The 20000-nt window shown below is 36.1% G+C and overlaps 1 protein-coding gene across 7 annotated transcripts in view; it reads left to right on the top strand.

The window, feature by feature from the left end:
• The window catches only part of MARK1 (microtubule affinity regulating kinase 1), a 143042-nt gene that overhangs the window by 64087 nt on the left and 58955 nt on the right, over nt 1-20000 (top strand). For 4 of the 7 annotated variants that reach the window (XM_050761092.1, XM_050761074.1, XM_050761067.1 and 1 more), the window contains exons 4-6: nt 13053-13101; nt 14858-14923; nt 19411-19481. In XM_050761092.1, coding sequence (XP_050617049.1) covers nt 13053-13101; nt 14858-14923; nt 19411-19481 — 186 coding nt within the window. Of the gene's footprint in view, nt 1-8031; nt 8764-13024; nt 13102-14857; nt 14924-19410; nt 19482-20000 lie in introns of those variants that run through there. The other 3 variants (XM_050761104.1, XM_050761098.1, XM_050761109.1) reach the window with 3 other exon arrangements.

The raw sequence follows: 20000 nt of genomic DNA, 5'->3' as shown, positions 1-20000 counted from the left end.
CTAAACCTTGTTAGCCTTCTTTAATTACTGGAGAAAGGGCTCAATGACATATAATTGGGCATTTTTAACATACAGATGTGCATCCAAATATGAAGAATATCTTCCAGAGCAAGCATATCCAAAGAGTATATCAAAAATCTGTTTGCTAATATCCCTCAAATTAAAACTTCCAGTCTTTCAGATTTTGGGTTTAATAAGCTTGACAACCTAGAATTTGACAGCCATACATAATCTTCAGGGAGGAATATCTCTTTAAGGTTAGATTCAGTAATCACTCTGAATGTCTTGAGAATTATTTTAAACATTACCTAATGCTTATTCATTTTCCCAATCTATGACTGTGACTTGGGAATTTTCAGTCTTGCTGATTTTATTTCTTATATCTCTTTTGAAAATATCTGCTTTTATCTTTCTCCATCATGACCAGTTTAGACAAAGTCACTATTATCTTCTTGTAGCCTTCTAACTGCATCCACTTTATGTACGTATATACGTACACACACACACACACACACACACAGAGAGAGAGAGAGTTTAAAATGTAATACATAGAGTTTAAAAGTCGTCAAGGATGCAAAATACGTCTTTGAATATGCTATCCCTTTGTTTAAACTTTCAGATGGCATTTTATTGTTTGTAGTCCAAAAATCAAATTTGTTAACATGGTATAAAGGTCCTACCTTCGTTTTCTACCTCATGGACCATGAACTCCCCATAGCTTCTCTTTACTCTCCTCTTCCCCAACTCCTGCAGCTTTAGTGATTTTCATCTGCTCCTATTCATACTCTATTCCAGTTACCAGGCCTTTGCAACTTTCTCCCACCTTCTGGGTAAGGCTTATCTCCCCTCTTCCCTTAATTAGTCCTTACTCTTTCCTCCCATTTCAGCCTGGAGTTACTTCTTCAGGGAAACCTTTCCTATTCCTCTGACAGTGTTAAATCCACTTAACCTCCATAAAATCAAGCACTCATAACCAAGTTATTTATAAATAATCACTTCCATTTTTATTTGTTTTAGTTTTGGTAGTCATTTTGTTGATTTGTTTGTTGACGCTTTTTGTTTCTGATGTTTTTGGTTTAATGCCTGTATTCTGCCTCTAACTCCGAAAACCTCTATCCTAATTGCTTGGTTTTTAATAGCTGCAAAGCATCCATTTCTGTGTTCTCAAGAAGCTACTTAAGATATACTGAAATCAATGTGGAAGAATTTTCTCTTGAGGGAAATGAAGGAGGCTTAGACTATTTAAGTCACCTATGAAGTTTAGACTAACCATCTGGCTGTTTTAAAAGTCACAGTCTTTTTTCTTATTTAGTTATTTTAAGAGTCATATTTTCATGTTTTTCTAAGCTTGGCAGTTTGTTGATATAATAAACTAGTCTATTTTTAATTTTTGGATAGGGACTTCAAAATGTCTTTCCCATTTTAAAAAAGTTGCTTTCTCATGATATTTATTTATTACACTAAAATGTTTTATTCTAATCTTGTTTTTAAAGAAATAAAACATCACAGCTACAGTTGAAGCCCCATGTGTCATTTCTTGGTTCCAGTCTTGTCTTTTCCTACCTAGAAATAACTACTATTCTGAATTTGGTCTTTCTTATTCCCATTCAAATTTTTAAAAACTTTTTTTTACATATGATTGTACTTAAAATATAGTATATTTGTTATTTTAAAATGTCCTATCTTTCTGTAACCGGATTTTTTCATTTAACATTGTCTTATAGTTTATTCATGCTAGTTATATAGTCTTATTCTTTCTTTCTTCCTTTTTTTTTTTTTTTTTTTTTTTTTTTTGAGACAGCGTTTCACTCTTGTTGCACAGCCTGGAGTGCAATGGCGTGATCTTGGCTTACTGCAGCCTCCACCTCCTGGGTTCAGGTGATTCTTCTGTCTCAGCCTCCCAAGTAGCTGGGATTACAGGCACCCGCCACCAAGCCCAGCTAATTTTGTGTATTTTTAGTAGAGACAGGGTTTCACTATGTTGGCCAGGCAGGTCTTGAACTCCTGACCTCAGGTGATCCACCTGCCTCGGCCTCCCAAAGTGCTGGAATTACAGGCGTGAGCCACCATGCTTGACCTTGTTCATTTATTTTTTATTGCTATTGTTGGATCCCATTGTATGAATATGCCATGCATGGTTTATCCATTTTCTTTTTTTTTTTTTTTTTGAGACGGAGTCTCGCTCTATCGCCCAGGCTGGAGTGCAGTGGCCAGATCTCAGCTCACTGCAAGCTCCGCCTCCCGGGTTCCCGCCATTCTCCTGCCTCAGCCTCCCGAGTAGCTGGGACCACAGGCGCCGCCACCTCGCCCGGCTAATTTTTTGTGTTTTTAGTAGAGACGGGGTTTCGCCGTGTTAGCCAGGATGGTCTCGATCTCCTGACCTTGTGATCCGCCCGTCTCGGCCTCCCAAAGTGCTGGGATTACAGGCTTGAGCCACCGCGCCCGGCCGGTTTATCCATTTTCTCCTTAATATACCACATCTATTTATTTTCCTGTTAGTGGATTTTATTGTTCTATGTTTGTATTTTATTTTGTTTTTCGAGTTAGTTAACTATTTGTTTTTACTATACAGATAATGAATGACCATTATTGTGTATATCTTTTTGAGAAGATATATAGAGGGATGTCTCTCTCCAAGTAGAGTCGCTGGGTTGAAGGGCATGCATAACCTCAACTTTACTAGATAATGTCAAATTGCTCTCCAATGTAGCTGTACCAATTTTTACTTAAGCCAGCACTGTATGAGATTTACTATTGCTCCACATTCTTGTCAACACTTTATATTACCATGTTTTAAAACTTTTGCCAACGTTATGGGTGTGAAGTTGTATCTAGTTTTAATTTTAATTTCCATGATTTCTAATGAAATTGGCCATCTTTTCAAATTTAGGCTACTTTTAATATCTTCTTTCTGAAATTATTTAACTTCATATCTCCAACAATTACTTTTACTGAGCACTGATTTATACCCAAAGCTGTGCAGGACCTTAGGAGAGATTCTAGTAATATGAAATTGGTACTGGTTTATAAGAAATTATAAGATTTATAATCTTCTTATAAGAATCTTATAATCTACCTATGTGAAGACAAAACTTTGGGAAACTGACACAGGCTATCATTTATAGGGTATTTCCTTCTATTACTTTGCAATGAATAATTGGCTGCAAGTTATCAACTTTATAAAGAAATACTGAATAATTATTTTACTGTTGTAGTTATAAATCACCTAATATGTATTCATTTAATTATATTCAGATGTCTTTCTGTGCTGCGATTTCATAGGAAGACCTTAAGAAGTTAGCTTAAATTGTTATAGTGCTGCTAGCAATAATTTTACAAAATACTTGACATCCCAATGAGATGTCTAAGAGCTAAAAAAGAACTGACATGATGATCCTAGAATTTAAAAAGCTGAAAGTTTAATCTGTAGGATTCTGTTAACGTAGATAATATATATATACATATATACACATAATCCCTCAATAAATGGCACTTCTGAGATAGTCTAGACAAGGACCTAGCAGTCTCTTGGAACTGCATGTCACCTTCAGGGTAAAGCCACGCTCATACTTCATATTAATAGGCCAGTAAACTGTCAAAGATACTGATAGAAGTTTTACAAAGATTGCAGTGAAGACAAAGAAGGGTTCCTAACCCTCCTAAAACCCAAATCAGAGCACAATCCTTGAAAGGTGAAGGAGGCTGTGTTGTAAGGCACAGGAACTGTGTGCCAGCCTTCTCCTAGCCCAGTTTACTGTGACTCTGAAGACAGCCTGGAATAGCTCTCTCAGGAGGAACGAGCTCAACCATTGCCTTTGTCAAGCTCCCAATGACCACAGTGTTCTCCTTCTGCCTCAAGATCAAGCAAGCGATGCAGAAGTCCTGTAACATTGAGGAGATCAAGGGCAACTTTATCAGACTGGTGAGCAGGTCTGATGGAGAGAAGACTATGTGCATTTGACTGGCCCCTGACTATGACACTTTGGGTGTAACTGGAATGATGATTGTTTAAGCCATGTCCAGTTGGCTAGTTCTAAAAATGGCAGAATTTTTCTCATCACAAAAAGAGTACTAGCAGAAGAATGTAAGAGATAGGAAGGAACAAAGAGCAGCTGAGAAGAGACAAGGAAAATGCACATAATTGAGGCAAATGTTGACTGACACTAATGGGGTTTGGCTATTCCTGACCTAAGCTCTAGCCAGGAATGACCCAATTGAAAAGTCAATATCTCCAAAGAATTGAAGATTGTTTACTAACTTTAGTTATCTGGAACAAAGCCAAGAACCAAGAAGGAAACAATAAAGGCCCCTGAACAACTAGAATAGCTGTGATATAGAAGACGTATCTCGGGCCTTCACTCCTGACTTATTTTCCTAATTTAACACACAATTCTAGCAAACTCTGGCCTTAATTTCCAGCCTACAGCAAACCTGAAACAGTAAATTCGAAGGGGAATAGTAAATTCAGAGCTCTCTTACTAAATTTACATTTGCTAGCAACATTGTGTGACATCACAGTTTGAAAATGAGAAAGAAAAAGAACTGAAAATTAACATCAGAAACTCAAATAGTAGCATGGCACTACTATTCTTAAAAATACCTCTATTTTTTGTACTTGTACCTGGAGCATATGACATATACAGTAATTAACTTTTTAAAGAATAACTCTCTGTTTCAAACCTCTTTTCATAGTCTAAATGCCCATTTAACTCTCTCCACTGACCCAAAGAAGTGTGAAGATTGGCACCTTGCTGATGAGGATCTGCCCTGGGTTAAAAGATCACATATGTATATGTGGCTCTTCCTCTCCCTCTCCCTGCTGCCTTTTGCCTCATGCAGCTCATGCAGAAAACTCTGCCATTAGCTTCAGTCTCTTTCTTTCATGCAGCCAACTGGAAAATAAAGAGTTAGGCAGGGGTTGAGGGGAGTCCTGGAGAGGAAGAGATATCTTAGACATTTGCTGAAGCCATGTGATACTTTTCAATTGGCCAAAATTCTCTAGATTTGGAGGGTTATCATATTAGTCTGCTAGTAGGACCATCACAAAATACCACAGACTGGGTGACTTAACAGAAATTTTCTCACCTTTCTAGAGTCTGGAAATTCAAGATGAAGGTGTAGGCAGGTTTGGTTTCTCCTGAGGTCTTTCTCCTTGGCCTGCACATGACTAGTTCATCCCTGACATTTCTTCCTCTTTTTAGGACACCAGTCATATTGGATTGGAACCCCACCCTTCTGACCTTACTTAACCTTAATTAGCTCCTTGAAGTCCCTGTCTCCAAGTATAGTCACACTGGGCATTAGGGATTCCACATATGAATTTGCAGGGAACACAGTTCATTTCATAACAGAGATCGAAATCCAGCTGACAATTCAAGTGTTTCTTTGGGAGGAGAGATGATTGATGGGGTAGGAATCTGGTATTCCATTATCCTTACTCAGTATACCATGTAAAACATCCTGATGCTCCTTCTAACAGCAACCATTCTTCGACAACTGCCTATCATTTTTAGTCAACACACACCCAAACCCACACACATCTTATTGTTATCGCTTATGTTTTTTTCTCTCTCTTTGTCCAAAACTGCTGAAAGAGAGGAAACTAAGGATTGAACAATGTACTCAAGACATATTTGAGATATAGGAACCCAATGGCTGTGTATTGTTGTTTTAATTGGAATTAAAAATTCCAGTTAAAGTTATGATTAGAACTTTGGCCCTGCCTACAACTCTTTTTCTTGCTTCTTCTCTGGATGGAAGTGGAGTGGCCTTCTGTTTAGGTGCTGTTTTTGTTGTGGATGCCCCAGTTTTCACAAAATGATTTTAATCCTATCCCTCAGCTCATGTCTGTTCTTTGTAGAACGGAATAACTACATTCCAGGTACTAGTCAGGGATTAAATTTATTAACTCATTGCAGTCAAAAGCCCAACTTATGAAATAATTAAATAAACAAAAAAAACACCCCAATGCTTTTGGAGGAATACCTGAAGAATATGCTGCCAGTCTGTTTCTTTAGATTAGTAGTTCTGAAACATGGAGCTGCCAGGAAACATCAGTATGTTTCTGTTAGTTTTGAGATATGTCCCAGCTGATTCTAAGAGAAAACTACCAAATTTGCCAGTAATTTCATAAAAAGTAACTAGAGTCAATTCAAGATTATTCATATGACAGTGTTGTCTTCGGTATTCTGTAATGTGATGTGCTTTGTCAAGACAAGAGAAAGAAGAGGAGTTAGAATCCAGAAACCAACATGGCTTATTCATGTGGCTTAATGGGCCACACTTCCTAGTACACAGGAAGTGCCTGTGCCAATTAGAGTAAAAGTAAAAGCCCTCTTTCATAGTGTAGTAAGGAACTGTTAATTGAAAAAAGCAGGTTAAAGTGAGGAATTATTAAAAGTTATATAAACATTTAATACTTCAGTTGTACACACAAATGTATATGCATTGATTAATCTTTTCATGTAGGGCCAAAGCTTTTTTCTTTTTTCTTTTCTTTTCTTTTTTTTTTTTTTTTTAGTTTGGGTCTGCCAGTTATCATTCTGCTTTATTTACCTTGTACAGATCACACTCATAAGTTCATAATACACTTCCTACTGTTTCCAGTTTTGTTTTGTTTTAATTAATGAGAGAATTGAATGACACTCAGGCAGCAATTAGGGCAGAAGCCTAGATTTTTTTCCAATCTTTTACATTTATCTTGCCCACACCTAGTTGGACAGCAGTCTAGCAACTTTTATCTAGTATTTCCGAAGTATTCAGTTTGGTTTGTTTTGTCAAACAACAAACGTGTACTTCATTGGTTTATGTAAAATTTGTATTGGACAGACTTTGAGGCAACCCTCATGATACCTGCCTTCTAATGTTCACACTTTTGCATTATCCCTTCCCCTTGATTGTGAACAGGACCTATAACTGACTTGCTTCTAACCAATGTGATAGGGAAAAGGTGATGGAATTTCACTCTCATGATTATATTATATTATGTAAGACTGTCTTGCTAGCAGACTTGTTCTAGAAACTATACTTGCTGGCTTAAGAAAGTAAATAGCCATGTTGGAGAAGTCCACTTGGCAAGGACCTATGGACAGTCTCTTAATAGGTAAGGGTGGCCCCTAGCTAACAGCCACCAAGAAGCCAGGGTCCTCAGTACTAACAGCTAAAAAGAAATGAATTCTGCCAGTAACCTGGGTTAGCTCAGAAATAGATTCTTCCCTAGTCAAATATCCAGATGAGAACCATCCTGGACAACACCTTGATTGCAGCCTTATGAGACCTGAGCAGAGGACCCAGTTAAGTCTTGCTTGGATTACTGAGCCACAGAAACTGCAAGGCAACAAATGTGTGTTGTAAATTGCTAGGGTGTGGTACTTTGTTACTCATCAATAGGAAACTAATATATTAAAGTATCTATTTCCAGTAGTAACTGCAACTGGCAAACATATTTGGGACCTAGATAATCTCTGGTAAGCATGATAATCAGCTGCTTGCAGTGTAAGGCTGCAGGGAACACCACTAGCCAAGAGCATTATGGGTGCACAGATATCACTCACTGTGTGTTGCAGAGGAAATGTAGAGAAAAGGTTGGCAGGTTAGTTCAGTAGAGGCCAGTTACAAAGATGTCTGATACACTGAAGTGCTGAGTTGTGATTTTTTAAGTCATTTCCTACAGCTGAACAAATAAGTAAAATTTTAACAAGAAAACAAGAATAGATGAGGAAAGTAGAAGTGGTAATTCATTTAGATATTGTATATGAGTGTAGGAGGGCAAGATTGATGCCAGGGACTTTTCTGTTAGCGATATATAATAGCGATAATACAAATAAATTACAAATGAAACATAATAGTGCTACTTATATTAATAACAAGTTCATAAACTTTAAAATCTATATCTTATAGCAAAACCAAAGTAAGTACTGTTTGTGTTTATTCTTTATAATATGTTCTTGGAGGCTTGGGGAAAATTATATTTTTTAAAAATAATGTTCAATTTTTTAAATTACCTTAGTTACACTTAAGCATTTTTTCTTATAAAATGACTTTTAAATGTTTAAATGGCTGATTTTACTACTCAGTGCTTATAAAATGATTTTATGAAAGTCATCAAATAATAAGCTACCATATTTGACTTTCTGGAAAAAATTACTTGGTTACATTAAAACCTAGAATCATCAGATTTGGGAATTTTGGTTTTATAGCTATATGTGAATCTTTTCTGCTCATATTACGTGTGAATTTTATCTGCTCGTGCCACAGTAAGGAAAAAAATAGGTTGAAATAAGAAGTCTAGATCCTCTGCAAATCTAACCCATAGAGCCCCACCCCTATTGTCAGCCTGGGAGTCTCTGGGCAGTGGTCACCTGATGAGGTGCCCCCTTGTTTCTCTTTGGGGTTCTCAGGGAGGTGAGTCTGGGGCGGGTTAGGTAGGCAGAGAGGAGGCTCAGGTGGAGTCAGAAGCCAAGGTAAAAACCCTGAAAGTGTTCTGAGGGGACTACCTGCTCAGACCAAGGGACCCCATGGAGTTCCATTTCTGTTGTCAGTCCTGGGTAGGCCCAGGCAGGGGTGGCATCCTTTCTGTGTCAGAGCGAGAGGCCCCCTAAGCCCTCACTCTGGATAATCACCCAGATTCCAGGCACATTCTCCTCTGCTGACCTGAGGGCCGCCACTCAGACCAAGGCCCACACCTCCCTGAGACCCCTGAGGAGGAATTAAGGGAATATGACTTCTGGCTCCCTCTGCCCAGGACCTCCAGGACTGCCCACGGTAAGGACCCTTTCTCTGATGTGACAAACTAGAATCAACAAGATATTTAATGAACATTCTACGTTTCCTACTGTCCACAGGCATCTGGTATTATTGAGGATTGGAACAGGCTTCTAAAAATTGGCTTGAAAAGGCTTGAAAATGAACAACTCGATTAACACATAGGTGAAGGATCTGAACAGACACCTCATCAAAGAAGTTATACAGATGGCAAATAGGCATGTGAAAAGATATTCCATATCATATGTCATCAGAGAAATGATAATTAAAACAATAATGAGATACTGCTACATACCTATTTGAATAGCGAAAGCCCAAAACACAGCACCAAATGCTGGCAAGGTTGTGGAGCAACAGGAACTCTCATCTGTTGCTGGTGGAAATGCAAATGGTACAGCCACTTTAGAAGAGAGTTTGGCAGTTTCTTACAAAACTACACATACCTTTCCATATGATCCAGCAGTTGCACTCCTTGGTATTTACCCAAGGAAGCTGAAAACTTATGTCCACACAGAAACTTGCACACGGATGTTTATAGCAGCTTTAGTCATAATGGTCATAACTTGGAAGCAACCAAGATGTCCCTCAGTAGGTGAATGGATGAGTAACCAGTGGTACATCTAGACAGCAGAATATAATTTAGCACTAAAGGGAAATAAGCTATCAAGCTATGAAAAAAATTGGAGGAACCTTAAATGTGTATTACTAAGTAAAAGCCAATCTGAAAAGGCTACATGCTGTATGATTTCAAGTATATGACATTCTGGAAAAGGCAAAACTGGTAACAATAAAAAGATCAATGGTTGCCAGAGGTTAGGGAAAAGGGAGGGATGAATAGGTGGAACACATGATTTTCAGAGCGGTGTTAGTATTAGTCTATGTAATACTAAAATGATGGGTACATGTCTAAACCCATAGAATGTATAGTAGTAGCAAGAGTGAGCTGTAATGTAAATGTGAACTTCCAGTTGTGTAGGTCCATTGATTATAACAAATGTACCTCTCTGGTTTGGGATGTTGATGGTGGGGGAGGCTCTGCATGTTTGGGGACAGGGAGTATATGAAAACTCTTTGTATTTCCTGCTCAATTTTGCTGTGAACCTAAAACTGCTATAAAAATAAAGTCTATTGTGTGTGTGTGTATCATAGATATGTATATGTATATATGTATATGTATATAAAATGACATCTGATGCTACTTTCTTTGACTTTTCCTGGTTCACATACCTGAGTAAGGCAATTTGGTCAGTGAATGCAGCTGTCCCTCTGTGGGTCAGATGCTCAGTTTTGACAAGCAGTCAGTAGCATGCTAATAACTAATTGGTTTTTAAAACCTGTTAGCCCTGTTTGGGAGGTGAAGAGTTCAAAACTCTGAGGAACACTTCTGGGTGAAGGCTGACTCCCATTGTCCAAGGCTGCAAATAGCAAAATCATCAGTTACAGTGACTTGGAGCTCAAAGGGGCCATTAGGACTGTGGAGCACAAAGGTGGAGCAGACGAGGCTCAGAGTAGGCACTTTGAGAGTCATGAGATAAGGCTAGAGAGGTAAATAGGATCTTGATATTTTTCAGAGTCTGATAGCCAGTGTTCAAGGTTAGGGGTTTTATTCTAATGGCATTGAGAAACCACCAGTGGATGTTAACTAGTGGATAACGGATTGGAGGATGGGAGGATAGAAAAGATGTGTGGATAACAGATTGGAGGATGGGAGGGTAGAAAAGAGAGTCAGAATGGTTGTACCAAGACCAGTGGGATTCAGTGTGACAATGGTGTCAATATGGATGGGTAGACATTGGTGGATTTGAAATAAATTGTGGAGGTGAGTAAAAATGTCTTAGTGATGCATCTGATATAGAAATTTTAAGAGATGGTGTTGTTAAGGATGATCCTAAAGTTTCAGTCATTAGGGTGCTCGACAGATATATGGAGCTGGGGAAAACCAGTATCAAATTTGGTGTGAGAACTCAAGTATTAGGTTTGAATTTCTGTGAGACAGCCAAGTGAAAACATTGAGTAGGTGTATATGGATTGGATATAAATGTTGGGATGAGAAAGTTAAATTTAGGTGTCAGCAACAAATCGATGATATTTGAAGCCATGATAAATCATTAGGAGAAACATGTATTTGAGAAGATAAAGGGGACTAAGGGCTGAACCCTGATGAGCTCCATGTTTAAAGGTTGAGTAGAGCAGGAGAGGTTTAGTGGAAGACTGAGAGGGGCCACTTAGGCAGGAGGATGGTCAGGAAGATGTGCTGTCAGAGCCAGAACAAGAGATGATCTCAAGTGTACTGAAGACCATGTGTACTGAGAGGTTAACCCACATACTCTTTGTCCCAAATTTGAAATGAAAATGTGTTTCACAGTTACAGAAAGTACTTGTCTTGAACATGAATGAATCCACCTTTATATTTTATTTACTGGTAGGTAATTTTTAATTATTAAAATTGTAAGTATCATGGACTTTATAAAAATTTATTTATATGAATATACATATGCACACATACAGACTCCCTGGGTTTGTGTAGGAATTATAGAGAATAGCTAGTGAAAGCAAGCTTTTTCGTTGCAGGTAAGCCTTAAGTTATTTTATTTTAATTGGGGTGAACATTTATTAATGCATTTTTGCACATTTTATTTCTTTCCTTAAATTGTGGTAAAATATACCTAACAAAATTTACCATTTTAACCATTTTAAGTATACAATTCAGTGGCATTAAGGTGCATTTACATTGTTGTTCAGACATCACCATCAATCTCCAGAATGTTTTTCATCTTCCAAAACAGAAACTCTGTACTCATTAAACAGTAACCCGCCCAGTGCCCCATCCTTCCAGCCCCTGGCAACCATCATTCTACTTTACATCTCTATGAATTTGACGACTCCACTCTAGGTACCTTATATAAGCATAATCATACAGTGTTTGCCCTTTTGTGACTGGCTTATTTCACTTAGCATAATGTCCTTAAGGTTTATCCATGTTGTATCTATCATGTCTCAGAATCTCCTTCCTTTTTAAGGCTGAATAATATTCCATTGTTTGTATAGACCACATTTTGTTTATCTCTTCATCTGTTGATAGACTCTGGTTGCGGGGCTATTGTAAATAATGCTACTATGAACATGGGTGTACTAGTATCTGCTTGAGTCTCTGCTTTCAATTCTTTGGGTATATGACATATATCCAGAAGTGGAATTGCTAAATCATATGGTAATTCTATTTTTAATTTCTTTAGGAACTGCTATATATTGTTTTCATGGAGGCTTTATTGTTTTCCTTCCCATCAACACTGCAGAACTGTTCCAGTTTCTCCACATCCCCGCCAACATTTGCTATTTTCTGGGCAGAGTTGGGGGTTGGTTTTTGATAGCAGTCATCCTAATAGATGTGAGGTGGTACCTCTTTGTGGCTTTGATTTATATTTCCGTAATGATTAATAATGTTCAACATCTTTTTGTGTCCTTTTGACTATTGCGTATCTTTGCTGGAGAAATGTCACCTCTGAAAGCAGTAACTTTAGATTTTATTCTGATAAAATGCATATGTCTTAATATACTTTCAGAATATCACCAATTTTTGGTTCTCCTATTTTCTTGAACAAATTGCTTTATTTGGAATCTAACACATACTCAAAGACATAGAGAAAATAATACCAAATTATGCTTTTGAAAAACGTGCCCTATATTGTTTAAAAAGTAAAATGAAAAGCAGGGAATTTTTAACATTTGTGTTTCAAGTCACTTCTTTTCATTTTGTTTTTATATAAATTAGTAAATGCATTTTTATTGTTCTTTAAAGTTATTCTACAAATCTACCTAAAAACCTTACTGAATCTTTCATTAAAATGTCTGATCAGTCAGTAGAGATGACTTTAAAGAGTCAAACCTCTAAGGAAGGTGGTTTCTGGGTAAAAATCATATGAAAGAGCATTTAGTTTCATTTTCACAGTGTTTTTCTTTTGTAGCTTTTCATAAGGAGTGGTTAAATAATTGTAAGTTTTTTGCGTATAGTGTATTCACACACCACACACACACACACAGACCATTTGAGTTCATCTACTTAAAATTCTTTTAGAAACCAAGTCACAGCGAAGTTAATGTCATAGTCTAAGTTAACACAGCTTGTTTGCACAGAGTTGGGACTGAGAAAATACCTTGTTTCAGTTCATTACCAGAATCCTGTAGCATTTTATAAGCAGATTAATTTCTTCAAATAAATATTTTAATTGGCTCTCTGCTTGCTTGTTTTTTTTTTTAACAGAAATATGTCTACCTGTTTTCTTTAACAGTTATTTCGAGAAGTACGAATAATGAAGATACTGAATCATCCTAATATAGGTATGAAATATATATATAAAATCAGCAATGAAGTGTTTTCCTTAATTTGAGGGTATTTGAAAAGACACAATTTTTTTTTTTTTTTTTTTTTGAGACGGAGTCTCACTGTGTCGCCCAGGCTGGAGTGCAGTGGCACGATCTTGGCTCACTGCAAGCTCCGCCTCCCGGGTTCACGCCATTCTCCTGCCTTAGCCTCCGAGTAGCTGGGACTACAGGCGCCCACCACCACGCCCGGCTAGTTTTTTGTATTTTTAGTAGAAACGGGGTTTCACCATGTTAGCCAGGATGGTCTCGATCTCCTGACCTCGTGATCCACCAACCTCGGCCTCCCAAAGTGCTGGGATTACAGGCTTGAGCCACCAGGCCTGGTCTGAAAAGACACAATGTTTAAGGATAGTTTATTTAAGCAGAAGAAAAGTGATAACCTGAATGATAACCCAGGAAAGTGATACTTTGGGTAAAAATAGATTACAAAGAAGCTAACTGGAAGCTACAGATTGCTGTTTTCTGCTACCTTGCTATCTTCTGCTCTCCGCTAAAATAATTGATACCATTTGGAATTAATGCATACAATTTTTTTTTAATTTCCTGATTAAATGTCTCCAAATTTAAAAGAAGAAAATGTCTTTCTGGCTGGGCATCGTGGCTTATGCCTGTAATCCCAGCACTTTGGGAGGCTGAGGCAGGTGGATTGCCCCAGTTCAGGAGTTTGAGACCACCCTGGGCAACATGGCAAAACTCTGTCTCAACAAAAAAAAAAAAAAAAAAAAAAATACAAAAATTAGCCAGGCGTGATGGTACACACCTGTAGGCCCAGCTACTCAGAAGGTTGAGGTGGGAGGATTACTTGAGCCTGGGAGGTGGAGGTTGCAGTGAGCCAAGATCGCACCACTGCACTCCAGCCTAAGCAACAGAGACCCTGTCTCAAAAAAAAAAAAAAAAAAAAAAAAAAAAGTCTCTTAAGTGAGATTGCAGGTCATTTAGGTATTTATTAAAAAAAAAAAAAATGACTTTCAAATATTTTGATACTATGCACTTGGGTTTGATCATAGTTTACAGGCAAAATAACTGCATTTTAAAGAAAATAAGTTGATTTCAATTTTAGTAAAATTTTTCAGTAAGTTCTGATTTCTCCCCATCTTTACAAATAAACTTATTGATTAGATATTATATGAAATCATTTGATTGTGAGAAGTAAAATCTTTTTAAAATCTGTTTTTTTAAAACACTTTTTTTTTTTGCACATTTAAAAATCTTACTGTATATAGTTGTTAAAGTGCTTATTTGTGGTGACTTTCAACTACATAAATTTGATAATTTGGTAGTTTTTCTAACCAGAAACTTCTATAATATGACAGAAATACAGAAATTCTTTTGTTTCTGTACCAAAGATTGTTTAACATTTTATAATTGCTCACCATAATATAACATAGTCTCTTTTTAAACTTCAGTTTAAAATTCTATTTTTCTGATTTTAAGAGTTCCTTTTATTACCTTATTGAAAAAGTAATGGCTTTTTAATCCTAGAAATTTAACTTTTTCAACTTAAAAAGTTGGTTCTAAATCACTTTGTGGTAAGTAGTTTTCTGTCATAGGAGTAATAATCTTTGAGAGACTTTTTGAACTTAAAATTGTGATTAATAATGTTTAGTAAATAGTCAAGTTTTCTACTAGTTTAGTATTGCCTTAGATTTTCTTAAAGCATATTCAATCTGTGCTAACAGTTATAGAGTTATATCTCTAATTTTTTTTTCAGTAAAATTGTTTGAAGTTATTGAAACAGAGAAGACTCTCTATTTAGTCATGGAATACGCGAGTGGGGGTAAGAATGAGGGTGATTGAAAAGTTCTCTTTGCTGAGACATACAGAAATATTAACACTTAAGGGTTCATTATAACATTTATGTCTTCAGTGTTGTTAATGAATCTATTGTTTTATTTAAATGCCTTCAAATTACATCTTAAGAAAAATTCAGTGTTTACTTTTAAGACCTTTTGATCCTACATTATTATAAGTGGAATTTTTGGCTTATTTACAGTTTACTTAGGGACATTTTTTGAAAAGTTAAATTTGTATTGTCATCTTATAAATGTATTGATTCTCTTATCTAAATTTTATTATATCATATCATGATTAGAAACTCTTGGCTATCAGCAGGGCTCAAGTACAGAATGTATTTAATAAAATCTGTAATAAAAGCTTGTTCTAGGTCAGGCGTTTATTTCACTGATTGTTCACGTATGACAGATTCTCAATATATATGCCTTTCCAAGATAATTCATAAAATGAATTAAATGTTTCCATTTAAACAAGTATTGATCTATATATTTTATATGTTAGAGGACTGAGTTGACAGGGAGATAGCAAGATGCATTTGTAGTAGAATATCACATATGTTTTGACTATCATGATGTCAAAAAAAGGAATGATTTTTAAACACTGATATATAATAGAAAATCACCTTCATCTCCTGCACTTTCCCTTAAACGAGAAATACGTCAGCTCAGAATCACTTTTCTCTTAGACTTAGGACTTCACTTTCTCAGAAATGGGTTGAAAATTTATGGAATTAATCATTTAATAAGTAAAAATAAAGAATACTTAAAGGGAGGGGTTTTTTTTGTTTTTTTTTGAGACGGAGTCTTGCTCTGTAGCCCAGGCTGGAGTGCAGTGGCCTGATCTCAGCTCACTGCAAGCTCCGCCTCCCGGGTTCACGCCATTCTCCGGCCTCAGCCTCCCGAGTAGCTGGGACTACAGGCGCTGCCACCTCGCCCGGCTATTTTTTGTATTTCTTAGTAGAGACGGGGTTTCACCGTGTTAGCCAGGATGGTCTCGATCTCCTGACCTCGTGATCCGCCCATCTCGGCCTCCCAAAGTGCTGGGATTACAGGCTTGAGCCACCGCGCCCGGCCAAAGGGAGGTTTTAAGGGCTCAGGATTTAAGCAACTGAAGAAGAAAGAAGGCATCTGAAATTATTTGGCTGATTGATTTTTTGCTAATCGATAGAAAAACTTAGTGTTGAACTTATATTGAGCTCTTAGCTAATGAAATTTATAATTTTAGTGGTGATTCAGATTTTATGTGAACTAGAATAAAAAGGATTTATCTAGTCTGTAGCAACTAAGCTATATTTGTACTATCTCGTATTTCTTTTTTTTTTTTTTGAGACGGAGTCTTGTTCTGTTGCCCAGGCTGGAGTGCAGTGGCGCGATCTCAGCTCACTGTAAGCTCTGCTTCCTGGGTTCACTCCGTTCTGCTACCTCAGCCTCCCAACTAGCTGGAGCTGCAGGTGCCTGCCACCATGCCTGGCTAATTTTTTTGTATTTTTAGTAGGGATGGGTTTTCACTGTGTTCGCCAGGATGGTCTGTATCTCCTGACCTCATGATCTGCCCACCTCGGCCTCCTGAAGTGCTGGGGTTACAGGCGTGAGCCACTGCACCTGGCCTCGTATTTCTAAAAAGCTTTACTATAGATGTTAATATATTTAATTTCGTTTGCAGTTGTTTATACAGATTGAATATTTTAGTCCTTTTTTTTTTTATTTTGGCAAAGCTTTTGTAACCTGAAAAAATATTTCAGTGTAGGTTTTTTTACTTAACTTGAAAATCTATCATTAATGTTTATTATGATAGGCTTTTAAAAATTATATTAAAACAACCATGTAAATTTGCATAAAATGTGTATCTATAATAAAAGTAATGAATCTACAAATACCACATAATGAACTACTTCTTTATTTTTATGTCCTTCAGTTAGATTGCTGTAATAATCTGTCGCATAGGAACCCCGAATATTAGTTTTAGTTTAGTTAAACTCTTTTCTTCCTTTTAGTGATGTAAAGTTTAGAGAAAGGAGCTAGATCCACTTTGATTTGGGAAATTATTATAGACTGCTAAAATTCTGTAGACACCCTTATGTTTTTATAAAGGCCCACTGCAAGACTGTGTTAATATTAATATGTGTACTGACTTAACGGTTAATGGTAAGTACAGTCAACTCTCTATTGGTGCTAATGAAGGGGAGTAATGGCTAGAGTAAGAGCATGTAAGGCCTTCACCACTCTCCTTCAGTAGCATATTTGGGAGGCACAGTGGGGAGTAGTGTAGAGAAATGGGTACAGGAATTCAGACCATACCAGCTAGTCTCATTAAATTCTGATTCCTGCAATAGGTTTTCTTTGAGTTTTGCAAGTTAGTGATTCTGTGACAAAAACCATCATGGTTCTGTGACAGTAAATCTAGAATCATTTTCTTGCCTTTTTAATCCATAAATGGCAAGGTGACTCTGGAAAATAAAACACTGAATATTTTTCCTCTGAAATTTCTAGTTGGTTTAGGATCAAACCTGACGTGTACACTAGAAAGGTAATGTGAATAAGAATTAAGTCAGACAACTGCCTCTTTGCCAAGAGTTGATTCTGGTTCACTAATGGAATGAAAATTTTCAGTGATTAGAAAATCAAATACATCTTTTTTTTTTTTTATTTTGAACCATGTTTAATCCAAAGGAGCCTATTAAAAGTAGGTTTCAGGACTACTGTGAAATGATATGTTTATTCTTTCTTTTGTTCATTCAAACAACATTTATAAAATGCTTACCATGTATCAGGTAATGTTCTAGGTGCTGGGAATACATGAGTGAGCAAAGACAAAGTCCCTGCCCTCAAGACGCTTACATTCTAGTTGGGGAAGTAAATCATACACAAACAATATATGATAAGTACAGGATTATGTCATGTAAATATCTGGGGTAAGTGTATTCTAGGCAGTACTTAAGAGTAGATCCAAATTCTTCGAACTCTTGTATATATCTTTCCCAGCCTAAACTCACATATCTAGAATTAACTACTGTGATGGGTTAACTAGAATTAACAACTATTACCACGTATCTAGAATTAACTACTATGATGAGTCAACTAGAGCATCCATTCATTTCTCTGTTCTCATCATCCCATTTAATCACTTAAATATGCTTAATATTATATAATATGCTGTCTAACATTGTAGATGTATTAGTTTCATGTGACATACATTCATTACGTATTTGGTTTTTAATATTTTATTTATATCCTAGGATTGATATTGCATATATATATATATAAAATGTATCTGTATACCTAGGTACAAAAATGCCATTTATTGAGTGCTTACTATATGCCAGTTGCTGTGCTAAGCACATGCATTATTTCATTTAATACTTACAACAACCATGTGTGTAGGCAGTAGGTAGAAACTGAATCTTAATGAACTTAAGAAATCTTCCTAATAATGTCTTTCAGTAGTACTTAGGGCTAAAACAAAATTCATACCAAAATTGGTCTGATTCTAAAGTCTGAGTTTTTGTTTTTACCACTTTGCTATACTTTACAAGAACACTTGAAGCCATTTTGTGAGTTTTTAATATACATGGATATCTATATGGTACAAATTATAAGGACACAAAAATAAATTTAACTCTTATACTAAGATATTTTATTTTTAAAATTGTGTCTCAAGTTTAATTTAGTTTTAAGCTATTACTAACTAGAGAAAAAGGAGAAAAACTTACAGACATGTAAAGTAATGGATCTAGTAGAAAATTTCTATGGCTTCTAGTTATTTTAAAATTATTTCACCAAACATTTATCTATCCACTTTGTGTTCTGCCATGGAGATGAAGATGCAAATTAAGTACAGATATTATGATGATGTTCAAGCAATTTACAGTTCATCTGGGGTAATAGAGATACACACACAAAAGATTTAATTCTGGATAATTTGTGGCTAACTACTGAAATGTATGAAATGAGTAGAGTGAGAATAAACACAGAGTATAGGAAAAGAAAGAAAGAAATCAATGTGGATGGAAGTAGTGAGATGGAATTTTATCCAGGCTACGTGACAGGGAGAATTTAAAAGAGCAATCCAACAAAAAACACGTAATCGTTTTGTTTGAAATGTAGGCCCCAAATACAAAGCCAAATTTAATTTTTGATTTCCCAGGCTGTGGCTTCCCTTTACTAGAATGAATAATAAAGAGTTGACTGTATTTTTACATAATACTTGAAAGCAGAAAGCAAGTTTCTTGGTTGTGTTTTTATGACTTATTTTTTAAAGAGTTTTGCTAAATCACAAACTGCTGCAGATACTCAATTTTATATGTAATTTTTTCCTTTTTTCTATTCATGTATTAGTTTGTAACTTACATAAACTAGCAGAAAATTGTGGGCCAAAAGTTTCTTTATAAACAAGGAAAAAACTTGACATTGCATATATTGTTAACCAAAAATCTATGTATATTTTACTACCTGCTTTACCTTTCTGATTCAGGTGAAGTATTTGATTACTTAGTTGCCCATGGAAGAATGAAAGAGAAAGAGGCCCGTGCAAAATTTAGGCAGGTATGGAAAGTAGTTTTCAACTTTGTTTTACTGATATTTGTAGTGATGTACAATGGACATTATTACAAACTGGACTTCACAGCACACGGTATTTTAAAAAGAAGAATTCCTGCTTTCTTATATTTTTAAGGATGAAAAACTCCTAAAAAATAAACCTTTCTGAATTTAAATTTAAATAGTTGCAGATGGTTATTTTTAGATTGTCATGAAGAGTAAATATTTATAGATGAGACTCACCCTGTTAACTCTCTGAGAGTCCTGGAAACATAGACTAGACTGACATAGAAAAAAAATAGTTAACCCTTTGAAGTCTTTATCCAATAATTATTATAAATTATTACTGGCTTTATATATACAGCATGTATGTGTACTATTTAAAGAGTATTGTATTATATTCTTTTAATTAAAGATGTTTTGGTGTTTAAACTCATTTTTGTAGATTTAAAGAATATGGTCAATTTTATTTAACCAAGTAGGCAAGAAACTTTGCAAAATGTGGCAGAGGAATATGGTAAGATA

Source organism: Macaca thibetana, chromosome 1, assembly GCF_024542745.1.
Source record: "Macaca thibetana thibetana isolate TM-01 chromosome 1, ASM2454274v1, whole genome shotgun sequence".
In the NCBI taxonomy this organism is placed as follows: domain Eukaryota; kingdom Metazoa; phylum Chordata; class Mammalia; order Primates; family Cercopithecidae; genus Macaca; species Macaca thibetana.
This window is presented reverse-complemented; position numbering and strand designations above follow the sequence as displayed.